The sequence below is a fragment of the Rutidosis leptorrhynchoides genome, chromosome 4 (genome assembly GCF_046630445.1).
Source record: "Rutidosis leptorrhynchoides isolate AG116_Rl617_1_P2 chromosome 4, CSIRO_AGI_Rlap_v1, whole genome shotgun sequence".
NCBI classification, from domain to species: Eukaryota; Viridiplantae; Streptophyta; class Magnoliopsida; order Asterales; family Asteraceae; genus Rutidosis; species Rutidosis leptorrhynchoides.
In genome coordinates, this window is record NC_092336.1 from 519590906 (window position 1) to 519614336 (window position 23431).

Consider the following 23431-nt stretch of genomic DNA (forward strand, 5'->3'; position numbering starts at 1 on the left):
CATATAGTGTTTGACCTTGTAATGATCCTGTTGTTGATGATTCGTACACGATGGTTTTGTACGGGGCATCACATGAGGACTATCACGGTTGGGATTGCCCCTTGAAAATCAAGCAGTAGCAATCCAAAATTTGAAGTTGTCCATGCCGGTTGAGATGAAATCTACCGCAGTTGCTATGGCACCCATCGCAGTTGAGATGCATCCCACCCCAGTTGCAATGGGGTATTCGACCAGTTCAAAATTTATGCAGTTTATTTGTTAATGTTTTTTTAGGGGTTAGTGGATGATGGTCCTTGTTAATTACTCCGTATCATGTTTATTTTTTGCATTTTATTTCATGTTTACTAGTGGTTAGTGAATTAGTGATTATGGTACATAATGGTAGGTTTAATTTCCTAATATTTATACATTCCTTTGTAACTATTGTTTTGTACTTTGATTGATTATTCAATACACATTACATTTTAAAGTAAGTTTCATCTTCTTTATATTATTTTCTACACTTCTCAGTTATAAAATATAGCTTTTGTTTTAACTGTATGAATCATTTGTCAAATAAGTATAACTTGGTTTGTATAAGTAGATTAATTTTATGCCTATTACTCTTAGATGCTTATTTTTAACCCAAACAACTGTGTTTTGACTTCCATTTAAAATTATATATGAATATGAATATGAATATGAATATGAATATGAATATAATTTTTGAGACTATGTTTGTTTTGTTCCTGGCCACATAATTATTTTAATTTTTATGATGTTATTATTATTATATTATATTATTTTTGTGCGAACGATGACAACGCATATGGTAGCGCTGGAATTGGTGACTAACCATTTCGTTGTGTATAAATCGCGTTTGGTGTGTTTGTGTACGTACTTGAAGAGTAACTTAATTGCCACGTGGGCCGCACTTATTGGCAGTGGCTGATCAACTAAATAGGGTGTTTAGATTTGTAGACCAGGTCAAAGGACAAAATGGATAAGATGACCTAAATCTAATTTTGCATCCGATTTAATTATGGGCCTGAATACAAGAATGATGAGAAGGTCAGAAGGATGATGAAAATGAGGAGGTTCACCCAAATGAAACAAAGTGTTGTGCATTACTTAAAAATACAACCTATTATAGTTTAAAGCAACCAAAAAAAAAAAAAAAAAACATTATTGTGCCTTTCTTTGTTACATTTGTGTTGTCAGTTACTTATTTTATTAATTGGCAAGGTTCGAATTGATAGAGCGGAGCACAACTCAAGCACAAATGGAACAAGAGAAGGATTTTCTATTCCATAGCCAGAGAGATATGTGCCCATGAAAGGTTCTACATTTGTTTGAAAGGACAATTCGCAGTTAATATTAATATAAATATTAAAACTCATACATATACGATTGTACTATTGTTAATATTTTTTTATCAAAAAAATAAAAGCACACAGTTTAGTTTTGTTTAACACTACAATTCGTAAACGATCAAAGTATCTACAAATTTAGTACCTTTAATCAATAATGTTTGATGATAATATTTTCTTAGAAAAATCTATGGGTTGTACCAAATTGATTTTTCCAAGAACCAAAGAGTTAATGGATCGGCGATATCGAGATCACCCTTACAACCTTGAGGTTGATGGTTCAAATCCTGCTTAGAACATTTCTTGATGTATATATTCGTGTTTGTATTAGGTGAGTGTGTGAGTTTGTCTTTAAAAAAAGATTCCACTCGCAACAATTATATTGTATGGTATTATTTTTTAGATGTAACAAAATAACATAAATAGTTATCATGTAATCCTCAGTGAAAAAATTAATAAAAAAATATCATTTGGTAACCAAATCTAAAGTAATAGTGCACCAAATCTTGATTGTGCTCCCTCAGTCTCAATTTCATTTTCCACTATTATTTTTAGATTGTACTGAATTAACACGATTAGATAAAAACATTCTGTAACGGTTATTTTTTTTTTCCATATCAAATTCTCATTTTTTACACTTTAACCGACTTTCTAAAAAAATCACACGACAAAGAATAAAAAAAAATAACTCAAAGCACTAAATTACACTTGGTAGCAATAGGCAAACTGCAATTAGATATATAGTAAACGACACTTTTTGAAGTGTGTTTTAATATTATAGTAATAATAATAATAATAATAATAATAATAAGGCGAGTGAAATACTCACCTTACATTTTGAAATATCCGCTTTCTATTATTTTTAATCGCAAAGTGTTGGTGCATTAGTGATGATTTGACTTTTCATAAGAGAGTTCAGTGGTTCGACTCCATTGTGCTGCAAAAATATTTTTCTTGGGGTTACCGGCTTATTTCATGGGCCTTAGAGATTTCGGACGTCAAATGCGTTTGAGCCTCATTCGAGAGAGTTTTACCACACGCGAGGCTCGTATGAATTCGTCATAGGGGTTTCGTCCAAAGGGAAGGTAGAATTGTAATGATTCGTTCAAAGAAATGATCGAGTGGGTGGGTTCCGATATCGCCTTCGGACCCCGTCAGTGACTCCTAAGCGTTATTCAAAAAAAGAAAAAATAACGATATGTTACTTAAAATATAAAAATAAATAATACAAATAAAAATAAAAATTATAAATAATAAATAATAAGTCTATAAATATTTCTCTCACAAATCTCAAGGATCCTGATCCGTTCACAAAATATATTTAAATCTTGTAATATATAAGTTCTTAATGCATAGTTTTGATAAATTTATTAAAAACTGTTTTTTAAAAGAATATCCCGATAAATATTATTATATAATAATTAAAAAATATACAATTCTGAGTTCAATGTTACAAGTGAGAAACTTGAATAAGAATTTTTTTTTTTTTTTTTGTTTTCTTTCTTTTTTTAAAGGCAAGACACTAAAGTAATGTTGGTAAGGATTAAACCTAGGTCTCCTTTGAAAATTCACAAGCACCCAACCACTTAATCACCCCTTTCGGATTAATAGTTATATTACTTTTTCAATCAAAGTTATTTTACATTAGATCTAATATCATAGTTATAGTTATAGTTATATCAATTAATTTTACAAGTAGAAACTTGAATAAGAACTTAAGATTGTAGATCATTTCTTCAAGTGATCAAATACTTGCCGGTTCAAGTAATAGGTAAATAATACTCCATCTCATTTCATTTTCTGTAGAAACTTGGCAATCTGAGTATTAACAAACACTTTTTGTAATTTAAATGTCACATGAGTCAATTGCATCAAGTTAGAAGTTATGTTATGAGAATATGCTTAGAAAGATGTATGATTACACAACACAAAAAATGGGAAGACAGGGAAATGTCGAAATAATTTAAGGAGACTTGTAAGTATGAGACACTTTTAAAGTCCACACAAGAAAACATAGGTGTCTGGTATCGTTGTCTTTATCCATTTCCTGAGACATATTTTTTCAACATCAATAGTAACTTGTAGAGAGTTTGATAGAATATTGAAATTTTAACATAAATTTTACGTTATACTTCATTTTAATTTTAATTTTAATATTATTATTATTATTATTTTTTTTTTTTTGTGTGTGTGTGTGTGTGTGTGTGTGTGGCAAAAACAGAGTTTAAAATATTAAAAGGAGGACCAGACATCAAAAAGATGACGAGGCCCAATTCCCAAATACATGACAAGGCACCCACATAATCTTCTCACTTGAGATCATAAGGCCCAAATTCTAACCAATACATGTTTGGCACTTATTTTGCGTAAAATTAACTATCCTCTACAGCTTGGAAGTAAAAAAAGATCATAACAAAATTGAAGGAAGAATGGCGGAACTTGAAGTCAACTACAGAGAGAGTAAATTAGTAACAGAAGAGGTAAACACCAATAAAAACCTTATTTTCTAGTAATTTTTTTTTTCTATAGTATACAATTTTTTTTTTCTTCCAAAAAAGCCATATGAGGCGAGCTCCGCCATATGGAGTACCTTAAGTACTGCCCTGCACGTAAAATTGATGGGCTAACATAACCTAGCTCCAATTGCCCACTTGAACACCACGAACTTGATCTTCTCATTTTTCTCTCCGTGAAATCTTTCATCCGAAATCGAGTAGAGTTTAAATCACTCAAGACACACCCATGACCAGACCATGATTGATCAACTATGTTATTTGTACCCAAGTTGCGCACTACATTTCTCTACTTGTGGGGCATAAACATTTACTATTTTTTAATGGTTGTTTCGACATCACCCAGAGGGGTATTAACCATCTTCGCGATTATTTGCTAGAATACACACACTCTAGAGGAATCCCGTGCATCCACGTAGGCAACCGGGGAAGAAACACCCCTGGTGGGATTCGGACCTGGGAAGTGGGAACCCCGCAGGAAATTCCACAAAGTCTAGCCTCCCCTACGATCTGAACTCGGGACCTCGCAGGAATTCCACAAAGTTCTCATTCTAGATATCACTCAGCCAAAAGCTCGGTGGTTTAAATTTGATATTTAGCCACCATTCGTCCATCCATATGACCCATTTCTTTACATCCGAGGCCTTTCTTATTCCATGAAGCCAAGCTCATCTTCATTTCTTTTTAGTAGGGGGAGTGGGTGGTTCACCGTATGTAACACCGTCCATTTTTTTTAAATACACAGCGGAAACTTTATACATATAATACTTAAGTTTTAAAATACCACACGATTATTATAATCTATCTGGTGTTACGTTAAACAACTAATTTTAGGTTATACAAAAGACATCAGAGTTTGTTCTTCAAACATATCCATCAAAACAGCAAGCTCCTCCCAAAAACCCTAACATACAAGTCTACCTGCATGGGAGGAAGTGAGGGGTTAGCACAAGGCTAAGTGAATGGCGCAATCCTAACAGGTATAAGCATATAGTATCAAGCTAGCCAATACACAAACAAGGTCTTGATAACAAGAGGATCGGCGGCCTGGCCGGGCCCTTAACTCCAATCGATCAAGTTGGAGTATACCGATAATTCCAGTTACTGTCTCCCTGGCATAGTATCCAGATGCAGGGGGTGCATCGTTCAACTATACTACGCGAATAGTAACTCCTGAACCAGAAAGACTCATTCCTGCCTCTTGCCCAACTTACAAATTTGACATAACTACAAAACCATAGCTGCCCCACATGTAAGCCAGTTGCCGCTACAAAACCCGCAATAGGCAATATCACTACCGGACTACTAACCCGTAGTCGGCATCCAGGGTGGCCACAACAAGTCACATAATATAGCACAGTATATCATATACTAAGTATTCAGGTGAGTAAGCCAAGGTAACAGTAGCATAACCCGCTACTAAATACTTATAAACATTAGGATAGTCCCACTCACCTGGAAATACAAGAACTCAGTAGTCTTATTTCACTGAGCCTTCACCTTTTCCTTTATCACCTGAGAATATCATTTCTCTAGTTAGTAACCATTTCAACCAGATTATACATTAGAAGAAATAAACACGACAATACAATAAATGAGTCAGAATAGCACTTGACCTAAACATACAAACTCCATCACTCGCACGGGTGGGGTCCCACTCGTGCGACTGACCAGATCACTCGTACGGGTGAGTATCCTCACTCGTACGACTGACAAACTACCCCCCACGAGTGACTTTCAAGTCCACTAGCATGATTTAGAAGCTCACACGTGCGGTTGAACACCTCACCCGTACGGGTGAGTGCCTCACTCGCACGGTTGAGCAGGAACAGCAGCCCAATTGCAATTTTTAGCTTTTTCCACCCAACATAAAGTTTGATTTAGTATTTTAAATCCTTATCATTGTAACGTGTACTTCAAGACGATTCCAACGATAGTTTATTTGTCGAAAACGGAGTTACGATTTGACAGTTATGACCGAAACAAATTTCCAAAATTCTGACCTGCTGCTCACACGTGTGGCTAAGGCCTCACTCGTACGAGTGAGTCCTCACACGTGTGGGTGACCCTCAAAAGTGTGGTCACTCGTGCGGTTGATCTGTCACTCGTGTGGGAGCTGAAGAACAGCTCCAGCACGCTGTTTTTCGCATTTTTGGCCCAAAAACTCGATTTTTGCTTGTTTTGGTCGATTCAAAGGCTCAAGAATATCACATAACACTTATATAAACTATTTCTAACATCAATCAAGCCTAACAAACACATAAACACAAGAATCAAGCTCAAAATTTACCAAAACCCATTTTACCCAAAACCCACTTTTAAATTCATCAAATTCATAGATGTTTACCTTGTCTTGATCCTTGTAATCACTAGAATCAGATAAGAGAAATCACTAGCCTTCAATTTGCACTTTTGATTTTAAGGATTTAGAGAGCATGGAGTGTTTTAGGGTTCTTAGTTTCTAAAATAGGTAGAATAAGGAACGTACAGGAGTATATATTCAATTGAGGTTTCTTCATAGTGAGGAAACCCCATTCCCCACTACATACGGGTATTTACCAGTTATCTAAAACACAATGTACCTCATTAGGTGAAATGTCTCTTTAAAACGAACCTATAACAATATATACATAAGATTTTTATGAATCTAACTCTTGTCTATTTTACAGTATAAAAACACAAAATGGATAGACAACCCAATATTTTAAGAGACCTACCCGGAGACATGATTGATGAAATCTTGTCTAGAGTCGGTCAGAATTCTTCGGCACAACTATTTAAGGCGAGATCAGTTTGTAAGACATTCAAAGAATGTTCCAAGAATGCCTTGGTTTATAAAAGGCTTTCGTTCTAAAGATGGGGGATATCACATTGGGAAATCCATAAGTTACGATGTGTTTACTTTGACGCATATATTGCGGGGAACCCAAATGCTATTTTACGCAATGGGTTAAGAAATTATTTTGACTCAATATATCCGAATATTGGACTTCGTGATTTAGAAAAAGCGGCTAACATGCAACATAAAGAAGCATGTTATGCTTACGGATTAGTAATGTTCGCTTCTCACCAAAGTGAGAACAAGAACATCGGGCTACAACTATTAAACAAAACGTTTCCACAAGTGACGGAGTCAGTAATTGGGGTAAGAAATGAGGTTTTTAGATTGTTACGGGACTGTTGGACATTACGTAACCCTCGTCCCTTTGACGACGTATATATTGTTATAGGTTCGTGAATCAACCAGTGGCCAAGTCTTACTTCCCGACGAAGTAAAAATCTGTGAAAGTGAGTTATAGTCCCACTTTTAAAATCTAATATTTTTGGGATGAGAATACATGCAGGTTTTATAAATGATTTACAAAATAGACACAAGTACGTGAAACTACATTCTATGGTTGAATTATCGAAATCGAATATGCCCCTTTTTATTAAGTCTGGTAATCTAAGAATTAGGGAACAGACACCCTAATTGACGCGAATCCTAAAGATAGATCTATTGGGCTTAACAAACCCCATCCAAAGTACCGGATGCTTTAGTACTTCGAAATTTATATCATATCCGAAGGGTGTCCCGGAATGATGGGGATATTCTTATATATATGCATCTTGTTAATGTCGATTACCAGGTGTTCACCATATGAATGATTTTTATCTCTATGTATGGGATGTGTATTGAAATATGAAATCTTGTGGTCTATTATTACGATTTGATATATATAGGTTAAACCTATAACTCACCAACATTTTTGTTGACATTTTTAAGCATGTTTATTCTCAGGTGAATACTAAGAGCTTCCGCTGTTGCATACTAAAATAAGGACAAGATTTGGAGTCCATGTTTGTATGATATTGTGTAAAAACTGCATTCAAGAAACTGATTTCGATGTAACATATTTGTATTGTAAACCATTATGTAATGGTCGTGTGTAAACAGGATATTTTAGATTATCATTATTTGATAATCTACGTAAAGCTTTTTAAACCTTTATTTATGAAATAAAGGTTATGGTTTGTTTTAAAGATGAATGCAGTCTTTGAAAAACGTCTCATATAGAGGTCAAAACCTCGCAACGAAATCAATTAATATGGAACGTTTTTAATCAATAAGAACGGGACATTTCAGTTGGTATCCGAGCGTTGGTCTTAGAGAACCAGAAAATTTGCAATAGTATGTCTTATCGAGTTTGTTAGGATGCATTAGTGAGTCTGGACTTCGACCGTGTTTTCTTTAAAAATGATTGCTTAACATTTTTGTTGGAAACTATATATTATTAACATGTATATATTATGTGATATATTAATCTCTTAACATGTTTGATATTGTGTGATAGATGTCTACCTCTAGCACAAATCCCATTGACTCACCTAATAATAATGAAGAGTCGAATATATATTGGACTGATTCACAAGTTCCCGAAGAGGAACCGGAAGAAGAATCAGAACCGGAAGAAGAATCAGAACCGGAAGAGGAGGAACCGGAGGAGGAAATAGAACCGGTGGGGGAAATAATAAAACGGTTAAGTAAAAGAAAATCCTCAACCAACCGACCAAGGTTAATTATGGTCAATAGTGTTTCCGCCAAGGAAGCAAAATATTGGGAGGATTACCAATTCTCCGATGAATCGGATTCCGACGAGAATTCCGATGATGTTATAGAAATTACCCCAACTGAATTTAAAAAGGCAAAAGAAAATAATAAGGGAAAGGGCATAAAAATAGAGAAATCTAATTCCAACCCCGATGAACTTTATATGTATCGTCAACCCCCGAAGTCCTTAAGTTGTAACAATGACCCGGGAAACTCTAAACCACCAGGTTTTTCTAAACCGTTGTGGAAAACGACAGCTAGTATTAGGGGAACATCATATATCCCTAGAAACTTGGCAAAACGAACCAAAACCGAAGAAGAAGAAACGAGTGAGTCGGAATAAGATAGTTGTATTCGTGTGGTGTAATATATGTAATATAGTGTGCTTATGCTTTATGATATATGTAAAAATTGCTTGTATAAATAAGTATTTTTTTTATGAATCTAACTCTTGTTTATTTTACAGTTTAAAAACACAAAATGGATAGACAACCCAATATTTTAAGAGACCTACCAGGAGACATGATTGATGAAATCTTGTCTAGAGTCGGTCAGAATTTCTCGGTACAACTATTTAAGGCGAGATCAGTTTGTAAGACATTCGAAGAACGTTCCAAGAATGCCTTGGTTTATAAAAGGCTTTCGTTCGAAAGATGGGGGATATCACATTGGGAAATCCATAAGTTACGATGTGTTTACTTTGACGCATATATTGCGGGGAACCCAAATGCTATTTTACGCAACGGGTTAAGAAATTATTTTGACTCAATATATCCAAATATAGAACTTCGTGATTTAGAAAAAGCGGCTAACATGCAACATAAAGAAGCATGTTATGCTTACGGGTTAATAATGTTCGCTTCTCACCAAATTGAGAACAAGAACATCGGGCTACAACTATTAAACAAAACGTTCCCACAAGTGACGGAGTCGGTAATTGGGGTAAGAAATGAGGTTTTTAGATTGTTACGGGACTGTTGGACATTACGTAACCCTCGTCCCTTTGACGACGTTACAACACGCTGTCTTATCAACGGCCATAACGGTTATGTTCCACAAGACCAAGGATGGGAAGTAGTCCTAGTAAAACCAGAATGCATGACTTGTTTCTGGACGTATGAATTACGTGTCTTTATTGCCTTTGCTGAACGACTTGTGTACTAGCTAGAATTATCTTCACAACTATCTTGTATCAAAGTTATTGTGTGCTATATTTCATGCTTTATGTAAAATAAGCGGTATTGTAAGTTTGTAAAATATTGTATAAAAGTTTGAACGCGAAATATTATTATAATCATTTTTCATATAGAATTGTAGTAGTTGAATTGTATATTAGCTACTAAGTATGAACTTAACGGGTAGGTACTACCCGAATTTAAACTTATAAAACGCTAATATGAAGAAAAAACTTTTATAAATGAGTTCATATTATGCTATGAAATACTATTAACTACTCTAAATATTCTGTATGATTAACTTGTTCCATTTGACTATTTTGAAGGAAATGGCACCGACTACTCGACACACCGTGAATATGAATGAAGAGGAATTCCATACTTTTCTAGCTTCAAACATAGCCGCAGTACAGGCTGCGCTACATACCAACAATAACCTTGGATCTAGCAGTACAGGAAATCGTGTAGGATGAACCTACAAAGAATTCACTGCCTGCAAACCTTTGGAATTTGATGGAACCGAAGGACCGATCGGATTGAAACGGTGGACCGAGAAGGTCGAATCGGTGTTTGCCATAAGTAAGTGGGACAAGATGATGCCTACGCACTACAGTGGTCAGCATTCAAGCACTTGATGACCGAGAAGTACCGTCCCAGAACCGAGGTCAATAAGCTCAAGACAGAACTTAGAGGGTTACGAACCCAAGGATTTGATATTACCACGTACGAAAGACGATTCACAGAATTATGCCTATTGTGTCCGGGAGCATTCGAAGATGAGGAAGAGAAGATCGACGCGTTTGTGAAAGGATTACCGGAAAGAATCCAAGAAGATATAAGTTCACACGAGCCCGCCTCCATACAACATGCATGTAGAATGGCTCACAAACTAGTGAACCAGATTGAGGAAAGAATTAAAGAACAGACGGCTGAAGAGGCCAATGTGAAGCAAGTCAAAAGAAAGTGGGAGGAAAACGGTGATAAGAATCACCAATACAACAACAACAACAATTACAATAATAATCGCAACAATTATCCCAACAATCGCAACATCAATCGCAACTACAACAAACGGCCCAACAACAACAACAACAACAGCAACTACAACAATCATCCCAACAATAATAACAACTGCAACAACAACAACAACAATCAGAAGCAGCTATGCCAAAGGTGTGAAAAGTATCACTCGGGGTTCTGCACCAAATTTTGCAACAAGTGTAAAAGAAATGGTCATAGCGCGGCAAAGTGTGAGGTCTACGGACCAGGGGTTAACAGAATGAAAGGAACAAATGGTGTCGGTACGAGTAATGGCGGAGCAAGTAGTGTCGGAGCAAGTTATACCAATGTAGTTTGTTATAAATATGGAAAACCGGGCCACATTATTAGAAATTGCCCGAACCAGGAGAAAACGAATGGACAAGGCCGCGGAAGAGTTTTCAATATTAATGCGGCAGAGGCACAGGAAGACCCGGAGCTTGTTACGGGTACGTTTCTTATTGACAATAAATCTGCTTATGTTTTATTTGATTCGGGTGCGGATAGAAGCTATATGAGTAGAGATTTTTGTGCTAAATTAAGTTGCCCATTGACGCCTTTGGATAGTAAATTTTTACTCGAATTAGCAAATGGTAAATTAATTTCAGCAGATAATATATGTCAGAATCGAGAAATTAAACTGGTTAGCGGAATATTTAAGATTGACTTGATACCAGTAGAGTTAGGGAGTTTTGATGTGATAATCGGTATGGACTGGTTGAGAGAAGTGAAAGCAGAGATCGTTTGTTACAAAAATGCAATTCGCATTATACAAGAAAAAGAAAAACCCTTAATGGTGTACGGAGAAAAGGGCAACACGAAGCTACATCTTATTAGTAATTTGAAGGCACAAAAACTAATAAGAAAAGGTTGCTATGCTGTTCTAGCACACGTCGAGAAAGTACAAACTGAAGAAAAGAGTATCAATGATGTTCCCGTCGCAAAAGAATTTCCTGATGTATTTCTGAAAGAATTACCGGGATTACCCCCACATCGATTCGTTGAATTTCAAATAGATCTTGTACCAGGAGCTGCACCAATAGCTCGTGCTCCTTACAGACTCGCACCCAGTGAGATGAAAGAACTGCAAAGCCAATTACAAGAACTTTTAGAGCATGGTTTCATTCGACCAAGCACATCACCGTGGGGAGCTCCTGTTTTGTTTGTCAAGAAGAAAGATGGTACATTCAGGTTGTGTATCAACTACCGAGAGTTGAACAAACTTACTATCAAGAACCGCTACCCACTACCGAGAATTGACGACTTATTTGATCAACTACAAGGCTCGTCTGTTTATTCAAAGATTGACTTACGTTCCGGGTATCATCAAATGCGGGTGAAAGAAGATGATATTCCAAAGACTGCTTTCAGAACACGTTACGGTCATTACGAGTTTATGGTCATGCCTTTTGGTTTAACTAATGCACCAGCTGTGTTCATGGACCTTATGAACCGAGTGTGTGGACCATACCTTGACAAGTTTGTCATTGTATTCATTGATGACATACTTATTTACTCAAAGAATGACCAAGAACACGGTGAACATTTGAGAAAGGTGTTAGAAGTATTGAGGAAGGAAGAATTGTACGCTAAATTTTCAAAGTGTGCATTTTGGTTGGAAGAAGTTCAATTCCTCGGTCACATAGTGAACAAAGAAGGTATTAAGGTGGATCCGGCAAAGATAGAAACTGTTGAAAAGTGGGAAACCCCGAAAACTCCGAAATATATACGCCAGTTTTTAGGACTAGCTGGTTACTACAGAAGGTTCATCCAAGACTTTTCCAGAATAGCAAAACCCTTGACTGCATTAACGCATACAGGGAAGAAATTTGAATGGAAGGATGAACAAGAGAAAGCGTTTCAGTTATTGAAGAAAAAGCTAACTACAGCACCTATATTGTCATTGCCTGAAGGGAATGATGATTTTGTGATTTATTGTGATGCATCAAAGCAAGGTCTCGGTTGTGTATTAATGCAACGAACGAAGGTGATTGCTTATGCGTCTAGACAATTGAAGATTCACGAGCAAAATTATACGACACATGATTTGGAATTAGGCGCGGTTGTTTTTGCATTAAAGACTTGGAGGCACTACTTATATGGGGTCAAAAGTATTATATATACCGACCACAAAAGTCTTCAACACATATTTAATCAGAAACAACTGAATATGAGGCAGCGTAGGTGGATTGAATTGTTGAATGATTACGACTTTGAGATTCGTTACCACCCGGGGAAGGCAAATGTGGTAGCCGACACCTTGAGCAGGAAGGACAGAGAACCCATTCGAGTAAAATCTATGAATATAATGATTCACAATAACCTTACTACTCAAATAAAGGAGGCGCAACAAGGAGTTTTAAAAGAGGGAAATTTAAAGGATGAAATACCCAAAGGATCGGAGAAGTATCTTAATATTCGAGATAGGGCTGAAAAAATTTGGGTACCAAAATTTGGAGATATGAGAGAAATGGTACTTAGAGAAGCTCATAAAACCAGATACTCAATACATCCTGGAACGGGAAAGATGTACAAGGATCTCAAGAAACATTTTTGGTGGCCGGGTATGAAAGCCGATGTTGCTAAATACGTAGGAGAATGTTTGACGTGTTCTAAGGTCAAAGCTGAGCATCAGAAACCATCAGGTCTACTTCAACAACCCGAAATCCCGGAATAGAAATGGGAAAACTTTACCATGGATTTCATCACTAAACTGCCAAGGACTGCAAGTGGTTTTGATACTATTTGGGTAATAGTTGATCGTCTCACCAAATCAGCACACTTCCTGCCAATAAGAGAAGATGACAAGATGGAGAAGTTAGCACGACTGTATTTGAAGGAAGTCGTCTCCAGACATGGAATACCAATCTCTATTATCTCTGATAGGGATGGCAGATTTATTTCAAGATTCTGGCAGACATTACAGCAAGCATTAGGAACTCGTCTAGACATGAGTACTGCCTATCATCCACAAACTGATGGGCAGAGCGAAAGGACGATACCAACGCTTGAAGACATGCTACGAGCATGTGTTATTGATTTCGAAAACAGTTGGGATCGACATCTACCGTTAGCAGAATTTTCCTACAACAACAGCTACCATTCAAGCATTGAGATGGCGCCGTTTGAAGCACTTTATGGTAGAAAGTGCAGGTCTCCGATTTGTTGGAGTGAAGTGGGGGATAGACAGATTACGGGTCCGGAGATAATACAAGAAACTACCGAGAAGATCATCCAAATTCAACAACGGTTGAAAACCGCCCAAAGTCGACAAAAGAGCTACGCTGACATTAAAAGAAAAGATATAGAATTTGAAATTGGAGAGATGGTCATGCTTAAAGTTGCACCTTGGAAAGGCGTTGTTCGATTTGGTAAATGAGGGAAATTAAATCCAAGGTATATTGGACCATTCAAGATTATTGATCGTGTCGGACCAGTAGCTTACCGACTTGAGTTACCTCAACAACCCGCGGCTGTACATAACACTTTCCACGTCTCGAATTTGAAGAAATTTTTTGCTAAAGAAGATCTTACTATTCCGTTAGATGAAATCTAAATCAACGAAAAACTTCAATTTATCGAAGAACCCGTCGAAATAATGGATCGTGAGGTTAATAGACTTAAGCAAAACAAGATACCAATTGTTAAGGTTCGATGGAATGCTCGTAGAGGACCCGAGTTCACATGGGAGTGTGAAGATCAGATGAAGAAGAAATACCCGCATTTATTTCCAGAAGATACGTCAACACCTCCAACTGCTTAAAATTTCGGGACGAAATTTATTTAACGGGTAGGTACTGTAGTGACCCGAACTTTTCCATGTTTATATATATATTAAATGAAATTGTTATTTACATGATTAAGTGTTTCCAACATGTTAAGCAATCAAACTTGTTAAGACTTGATTAATTGAAATAGGTTTCATATAGACAATTGACCACCCAAGTTGACCGGTGATTCACGAACGTTAAAACTTGTAAAAACTATACGATGATATATATATGGTTATATATATATAGTTAACATGATTTTATTATAAGTATGTATCTCATTAGGTATTTTAACAATGAGTTATATACATAAAAATGAGACTATTAATTTAAGAAACTCGAAAACGATATATATAACGATTATCGTTATAACAACGTCTTACTAGGTACATATGAATCATATTAAGATATTTATACACTTGGTTAATTATGTTAAATGATAAGTAAATATATTATTAAGTGTATTAACAATGAAATACATATGTAAAAATAAGACTACTAAATGATTTCGAAACGAGACATATATGTAACGATTATCGTTGTAACGACATTTAACTGTATATATATCATACTAAGATATATTATATATCATAATATCATGATAATATAACAATTTAACATCTCATTTGTTATAATAAACAATGGGTTAACAACATTCAACAAGATCGTTAACCTAAAGGTTTCAAAACAACATTTACATGTAACGACTAACGATGACTTAACGACTCAGTTAAAATGTATATACATGTAGTGTTTTAATATGTATTCATACACTTTTGAAAGACTTCAAGACACTTATCAAAATACTTCTACTTAACAAAAATGCTTACAATTACATCCTCCTTCAGTTTCATCAACAATTCTACTCGTATGCACCCGTATTCGTACTCGTACAATACACAGCTTTTAGATGTATGTACTATTGGTATATACACTCCAATGATCAGCTCTTAGCAGCCCATGTGAGTCACCTAACACATGTGGGAACCATCATTTGGCAACTAGCATGAAATATCTCATAAAATTACAAAAATATGAGTAATCATTCATGACTTATTTACATGAAAACAAAATTACATATCCTTTATATCTAATCCATACACCAACGACCAAAAACACCTACAAACACTTTAATTCTTCAATTTTCTTCATCTAATTGAACTCTCTCAAGTTCTATCTTCAAGTTCTAAGTGTTCCTCATAAATTCCAAAAGTTCTAGTTTCATAAAATCAAGAATACTTCCAAGATTGCAAGTTTACTTCCAAGTTTTCTAAATCCATTCCAAGTAATCATCCAAGATCAAGAAACCTTTGTTACTTACAGTAGGTTATCTTTCTAATACAAGGTAATAATCATATTCAAACTTTAATTCAATTTCTATAATTATAACAATCTTATTTCGAGTGGAAATCTTACTTGAAATTGTTTTCAAGCCATCCAAGGATCCTTTGAAGCTAGATCTATTTTTCTCATTTCAAGTAGGTTTATCCAAGGAACTTGAGGTATTAATGATGTTCATAACATCATTCGATTCATACATATAAAGCTATCTTATTCGAAGGTTTAAACTTGTAATCACTAGAACATAGTTTAGTTAATTCTAAACTTGTTCGCAAATAAAAGTTAATCCTTCTAACTTGACTTTTAAAATCAACTAAACACATGTTCTATATCTATATGATATGCTAACTTAATGATTTAAAACCTGGAAACACGAAAAACACCGTAAAATCGAATTTATGCCGTCGTAGTAACACCGCGGGCTGTTTTGGGTTGGTTAATTAAAAACTATGATAAAATTTGATTTAAAAGTTGTTATTCTGGGAAAATGATTTTTATTATGAACATGAAACTATATCCAAAAATTATGGTTAAACTCAAAGTGGAAGTATGTTTTCTAAAATGGTCATCTAGACGTCGTTCTTTCGACTGAAATGACTACCTTTACAAAAATGACTTGTAACTTATTTTCCCGACTATAAACCTATACTTTTTCTGTTTAGATTCATAAAATAGAATTCAATATGAAACCATAGCAATTTGGTTCACTCAAAACGGATTTAAAATGAAGAAGTTATGGGTAAAACAAGATTGGATAATTTTTCTCATTTTAGCTACGTGAAAATTGGTAACAAATCTATTCCAACCATAACTTAATCAACTTGTATTGTATATTATGTAATCTTGAGATACCATAGACACGTATACAATGTTTCGACCTATCATGTCGACACATCTATATATATTTCGGAACAACCATAGACACTCTATATGTGAATGTTGGAGTTAGCTATACAGGGTTGAGGTTGATTCCAAAATATATATAGTTTGAGTTGTGATCAATACTGAGATACGTATACACTGGGTCGTGGATTGATTCAAGATAATATTTATCGATTTATTTCTGTACATCTAACTGTGGACAACTAGTTGTAGGTTACAAACGAGGACAGTTGACTTAATAAACTTAAAACATCAAAATATATTAAAAGTGTTGTAAATATATTTTGAACATACTTTGATATATATGTATATATTGTTATAGGTTCGTGAATCAACCAGTGGGTAAGTCTTACTTCCCGACGAAGTAAAAATCTGTGAAAGTGAGTTATAGTCCCACTTTTAAAATCTAATATTTTTGGGATGAGAATACATGCAGGTTTTATAAATGATTTGCAAAATAGACACAAGTACGTGAAACTACATTCTATGGTTGAATTATCGAAATCGAATATGCCCCTTTTTATTAAGTCTGGTAATCTAAGAATTAGGGAGCAGACACCCTAATTGACGCGAATCCTAAAGATAGATCTATTGGGCCTAACAAACCTCATCCAAAGTACCGGATGCTTTAGTACTTCGAAATTTATATCATATCCGAAGGGTGTCCCGGAATGATGGGGATATTCTTATATATGCATCTTGTTAATGTCGATTACCAGGTGTTCACCATATGAATGATTTTTATCTCTATGTATGGGATGTGTATTGAAATATGAAATCTTGTGGTCTATTGTTACGATTTGATATATATAGGTTAAACCTATAACTCACCAACATTTTTGTTGACGTTTAGAGCATGTTTATTCTCAGGTGAATACTAAGAGCTTCCGTTGTTGCATACTAAAATAAGGACAAGATTTGGAGTTCATGTTTGTATGATATTGTGTAAAAACTGCATTCAAGAAACTGATTTCGATGTAACATATTTGTATTGTAAACCATTATGTAATGGTCGTGTGTAAACAGGATATTTTAGATTATCATTATTTGATAATCTACGTAAAGCTTTTTAAATCTTTATTTATGAAATAAAGGTTATGGTTTGTTTTAAAAATGAATGCAGTCTTTGAAAAACGTCTCATATAGAGGTCAAAACCTCGCAACGAAATCAATTAATATGGAACGTTTTTAATCAATAAGAACGGGACATTTCAGATTCTGTCCTCGGAATCTGGTCCAGGTCAAACAATTGAGGGTATCTAGCTTTCATTAATTCTTCCGTTTCCCAAGTCAAATTAGAACCCAAACTATGTTTCCATTCTACAAGTACCATTGGTATCTGTTTCTTACGTAACCTGGTAACCTTTCTGTTAACAACCCTGACTGGTTCTTCAACTAACTTTTTATTCATGTCAACTTTTAAGTCCTGCAACGGCAGAATCTGAATTTCGTCGTCTACCTTGCACTTACGAAGATAACATATGTTAAATGTATCGTGAATACCAGCTAACTCTGCAGGAAGATCTAGAACCACGGTTTGATCGTTCAATATCTGCCTGATGTTAAATGGACCTATATACCTTGGAGCTAATTTTCCGCGTTTACCAAAACAAATTACACCTATCCACGGCGATACCTTCAGGTACACGTGTTCACCCACAGAAAATGTCACTGGTCGTCTACGAGGATCTGCGTACATTTTCTGTCTATCTCTAGCAGCTTTTAACTTCTCTCGAGCTATTGCAACTTTATCAGCGGTTTGTTGTACAATTTCAGGACCTGCAAACTGTTTCTCTCCGGCCTCTAACCAACAAGTCGGAGTTCTGCATCGTCTACCATACAACATCTCGTAGGGTGGCATGCCGATACTTGAATGATACGAGTTATTGTATGCAAATTCTATCAATGGTAAGTGAGAATCCCATGACCCACCATATTCTAATACACAGGCTCTTAACATATCCTCTAACGTTTGAATAGTTCGCTCACTTTGACCGTCCGTTTGAGGATGATACGCTGTACTAAGATTAACACGAGTACCCAAATTTTGTTGTAAACTCTGCCAGAAGTTAGATACAAATCTCGAATTCCTATCTGACACAATAGATAATGGTATCCCATACCGAACTACAACTTCATTTATGTACAGCTGAGCCAATTTACTCAACGATGTCGTTTCACTAGCAGGCAAAAAGTGTGCGCTCTTGGTTAATCGATCAACAATCACCCAGATCATATCATGTCCCTTCTGGGTTCAGGGTAACTTAGTTACAAAATTCATTGTTATATGTTCCCATTTCCATTCTGGAATTTCTAATTGACGTAATGATCCATAGGGTTTTTGATGTTCAGCTTTAACTTGGGCGCAAATATGACATTTTTCCACAAAATGCGCGATGTCTTTCTTCATTGTTGGCCACCAATACAGAGTTTTCAAATCATGATACATCTTTGTACTTCCTGGATGAATGGATAATCTTGATTTGTGCGCCTCATTCATAATTAATTCCCTCAATTCTCCGAGTAAAGGAACCCATATTCGATTGTTGAAAGTTTTTAATCCACGAGAATCGTCAATTAAATCCTTTTTTCTCTTAACTAAAAGCTCGGATTTTAAATGTTCATCCCTCAAGGCTTCAAACTGCGTCATCTTTAATCGCTCAATCAGATCCGATACAATTTCAATTCGCATAAATTTCACATTGTCAATGGATCCTTTTCGGCTTAAAGCATCAGCGACTACATTTGCCTTACCCGGATGGTAGCGGATTTCACAATCATAATCTTTTAATAATTCTTGCCACCATCTCTGCCGCATATTCAACTCTTTCTGAGAAAAGATATACTGTAAACTCTTGTGATCTGTACAAATAACGCAGTGCGTATCGTATAAATAATGTCTCCATAGCTTCAAAGCAAAAACCACTGCTGCCATTTCTAAGTCATGTACTGGATAATTCTTTTCATGAGTTTTCAACTGCCACGAAGCATATGAAATAACCTTCTCTCGCTGCATTAACACACAACCCAAACCCGCATATGACGCATCACAATATACCATAAAATCATCAGTACCCTCGGGTAGCGCTAATATCGGAGCTTGACACAATAGCTGCTTCAATGTTTGAAATGCTTTCTCCTGTTCATCACCCCATTAAAAACATACATCTTTTCTAGTTAACTTTGTTAATGGACCCGCAATCTTAGAGAAATCCTTGATAAATCTACGGTAATACCCTGCCAAACCCAGAAAACTCTTAATTTCAGTCGGAGTTTTCGGTGCATTCCATTTCATTACCGCTTCTATTTTGGATGGATCTACTTTGATACCTTCTTGACAAATAACATGACCCAGAAACTGAACTTCACGTAACCAAAATTCACATTTGGAAAACTTGGCGTATAACTGTTCTTGTTTCAACAATTCTAATACTTGACATAGGTAATCAGCATGCTCAGACTCTGTCTTTGAATAGATCAGAATGTCATCAATAAATACTATGACAAACTTATCGAGAAACTGTCGACACACCCGATTCATTAAATCCATAAAAATTGCTGGCGCATTCGTTAACCCGAAAGGCATCACCAAAAACTCATAGTGACCGTACCTAGTACGAAATGCTGTTTTCAGAATATCGGATTCAGCAACACGAACCTGATGATACCCGGACCGTAAATATATTTTCGAAAAGAACGAAGCTCCTTGAAGCTGATCGAATAAATCATCTATCCTCGAAAGAGGATACTTATTCTTCACGGTTCTTTTGTTCAATTCCCGATAATCAATACACATTCGAAGCGTACCATCTTTCTTTTTCACGAATAACACGGGAGCACCCCATGGTGATGAACTCGGTCGTATAAACCTACGATCTAGCAAATCTTGAATTTGCGTCATCATGTCGCGAATCTCGGACGGAGCTAACCTATAAGGAGCTTTAGCCACTGGTGTAGATCCTGGCATCAAGTCAATTCTGTATTCTACTTCCCTAACTGGTGGCAAACCCGGTAATTCATCTGGAAATACTTCTGGGAAGTCGCGCACTACTGGAATACCAGCTACCGTCTTTTTCTCTTTCTTAGCAACAATTACATACGCTAGAAACGAATCACATCCCTTGGCTAACGATTTCTTAGCTTTCATCATTGAAATTAACGGACAATTAAACCCGCCCCGTTCACCTCGGGCCACAGCACATGTCCCATCGGCCAAAGGAAAATAAATTATTTTCTTATCACAATTTATACTTGCCTTATGGCGACTTAACCAATTCATACCAAGAACTACATCAAAACTAGGTATGGGCATCACTAAGCAAGTCACCGAAAATACACTCCCATCTATTTCTATACTTAATTCCAGACACAGATGTTGTGACTGGAACAGTCTTACCACTGGCTACTTCCACTTCTAACGATTCAGGTAACATAGAAACAGGCAAGTTTAACTTATCACAGAATCTAGTAGCCATAAAAGAACGATTGGCTCCGCAATCAAACAATACACGAGCAGGTGTAGAGTTAACCAAAAACATACTGGTGATAGCATCGTCGGCAGTAGTAGCTGCGTCTACCGACATCTGGAAGGCTCTTGCTTCAGGTCTTAGAGGAGTCTTACGCTTATGTCCAGTTGACGAAGCCGAAGATCTCCCGACTGACGCTGTCCTTACTCCTGCCCGTACCCCAGAACTCATCTTCCTTGCAGATGGACAATCAAATGATCTGTGCCCTGATTTGTGACAATTCCAGCAAACATTTTCTTTGAATGAGCAGGCCTGAATATCATGACCCATTACTCCGCACCGCATGCACCTCTTTGTCAAATTAGTACAAGGACCCGCATGAGTCGATTTACAACCATTGCACCACACCCTCTGGTTTGAACTACTACCACTTTGGGAAAATCTTCCTTTCTGCTGACCACCATGAGACTTCTTTGATTTGAAACTACCTTGACTTGACGTCTGTTTGGGCTGCATCACCATTTCATTTTGACTATCTTTGGCCACCTTGGTATCTCCTTCCACCATTTTGGCTATGGCAAAGGCTTGAGGTAACGAAGGTGCCATTCTTACCAATGATCTGTATTCTGGCAAGATCATTTCCACAAACTGATCAATCTTAGATTGTTCATCAGGAAGCCATTGCTGTACAAAGCAAAGCTTGTCAGTGAACTTCTCGATCACTTCGTCAATTGTCATCTGTCTGGTCATCTTTAGATTCATAAATTCCCGCTTCATTCTTGAGATCTCATAAGGAGTGTAATACTGTTCGCACACCTTAGCTGCAAATTGTTCCCAAGTCACCTGGTTCAACATTTCCTTTGACATCTGAGAAGTTATTGAATCCCACCAATCCATTGCTTTCTTTTTCAACAATCTGCTGGCATAAGTTACACGTAATTCGGGCTCGCATTGAAAGGCTTCCAATGCTCGATCTACCTCACGTAACCAATCAAAGGTTTCAGTCAGATTAGAACTACCGACATACTCTGGAGGTTTGCATTCAAGGAATTGCTTAAAAGTGCACTTTTTCTTTATTTCAGTTGTTGGTGGCTGCCACATTTGAATCACGTAGGGATACATAACTTGACCCGGGTTTTGGTATCCCTGTTGAGGTTGTGACTGTTGCTGAGGCGGCGTTTGAAACTGTGGAAATGGCAACGGAGTTTGGAACTGTTGTGGTTGTGATGAAGTTCCCCCTGATGCAGACCCAAACTGAGGTACGAAAAACCCTGGAGGTGCAGTATCATCATTACCCGTGGTGGTACCCGCAGAAACAATACCTTCTAGCTCAGTTATCCTGTCTCGGGATTCTTTCAATCGACTCTTGATGTCGAACGAGGTGTATATAAAATAGCTTATATTTTACTAGGAAAAACTATTAAATACGATACAATTTTACACAAGATATTTATTTATTTATAGAATGGATATACTTAAACCTTGCTACAACACTTATAGGCAGTGTACCTAATCGTACAGTAGTGTAGTTTTTAGTAAGTCCGGTTCGTTCCACAGGGAAATCTTTAAACAAAGCTCAACGCTATATTAGTTTATTTTTATAAAAATACAAATATATATATAAGTGATATTATTATTATAAAGGGGGGTTTTTACCGTTTAATGACCGGTTTGTCGATTTTAAAACTTTAGTCGCAGTTAAAACCTAATGTAAAATATAAAATAAATACAAGACTTTAAATTAAAGCGTAAAGTAAATAACGATAATGAAATTGCGAATAATAAAAATGCGATAAAATTAAATTGCGATAATTAAAAGTACGATAATTAAAAGTGCGATTAAATAAAATAACAATAAATAAAAGTGCGATAATTAGAAGTGCAATTAAATATAAAATAAAGGAAATTAAATATGAAATAAAAGAATTATGCTTATTTAAACTTCCGTAATCATGATGTTTGACGTGTTGATTTTAGTTTTATGCCCATGGGTTAATTGTCCTTTGTCCTGGATTATTCAATATGTCCGTCTGGTTTTTTGTCCATAACAGTCCATCAGTCATAAATATAAATTGCAAGTGTCCTTGTCAAATTATTATTATACCCGAAGTTAAATATTCCAACTAATTGGGGATTCGAATTGTAACAAGGTTTTAATACTTTGTTTAATGAATACACCAGGTTATCGACTGCGTGTAAACCAAGGTTTTACTACTTTGTTAACAATTACACCAATTACCCTTGAATGTAATTTCACCCCTGTTTTAATTATTCTAGTGGCTATTAATCCATTCCCGTGTCCGGTT

At 36.1% G+C, this 23431-nt stretch overlaps 1 protein-coding gene across 1 annotated transcript; it reads right to left on the reverse strand.

The window, feature by feature from the left end:
- Window positions 1-6105: 6105 nt before the first annotated feature.
- LOC139842519 (uncharacterized) lies at window positions 6106-20806 on the reverse strand. Its single transcript, XM_071832651.1, has 8 exons — window positions 20589-20806; window positions 20093-20270; window positions 19610-19798; window positions 18700-18907; window positions 17990-18438; window positions 6351-6403; window positions 6210-6231; window positions 6106-6111 (listed from the first exon to the last, which is right to left on the reverse strand). Exons 1-8 carry the CDS (start codon window positions 20804-20806, stop codon window positions 6106-6108), a joined length of 1323 nt encoding a protein of 440 aa, XP_071688752.1.
- Window positions 20807-23431: the final 2625 nt, after the last annotated feature.

Bases quoted from the DNA above. Each gene is read 5' to 3' on its own strand.
- LOC139842519 (XM_071832651.1), bottom strand. From the start codon at position 20,806: ATGAAAGCTAAGAAATCGTTAGCCAAGGGATGTGATTCGTTTCTAGCG. The intron at 18,908-19,609 runs GTACATGACTTA...CCCTGAACCCAG, and splicing joins CTCATGAAAAGAATTATCCA to AAGGGACATGATATGATCTG. The intron at 6,232-6,350 runs GTACGTTCCTTA...ATCTGATTCTAG, and splicing joins TCAATTGAATATATACTCCT to TGATTACAAGGATCAAGACA.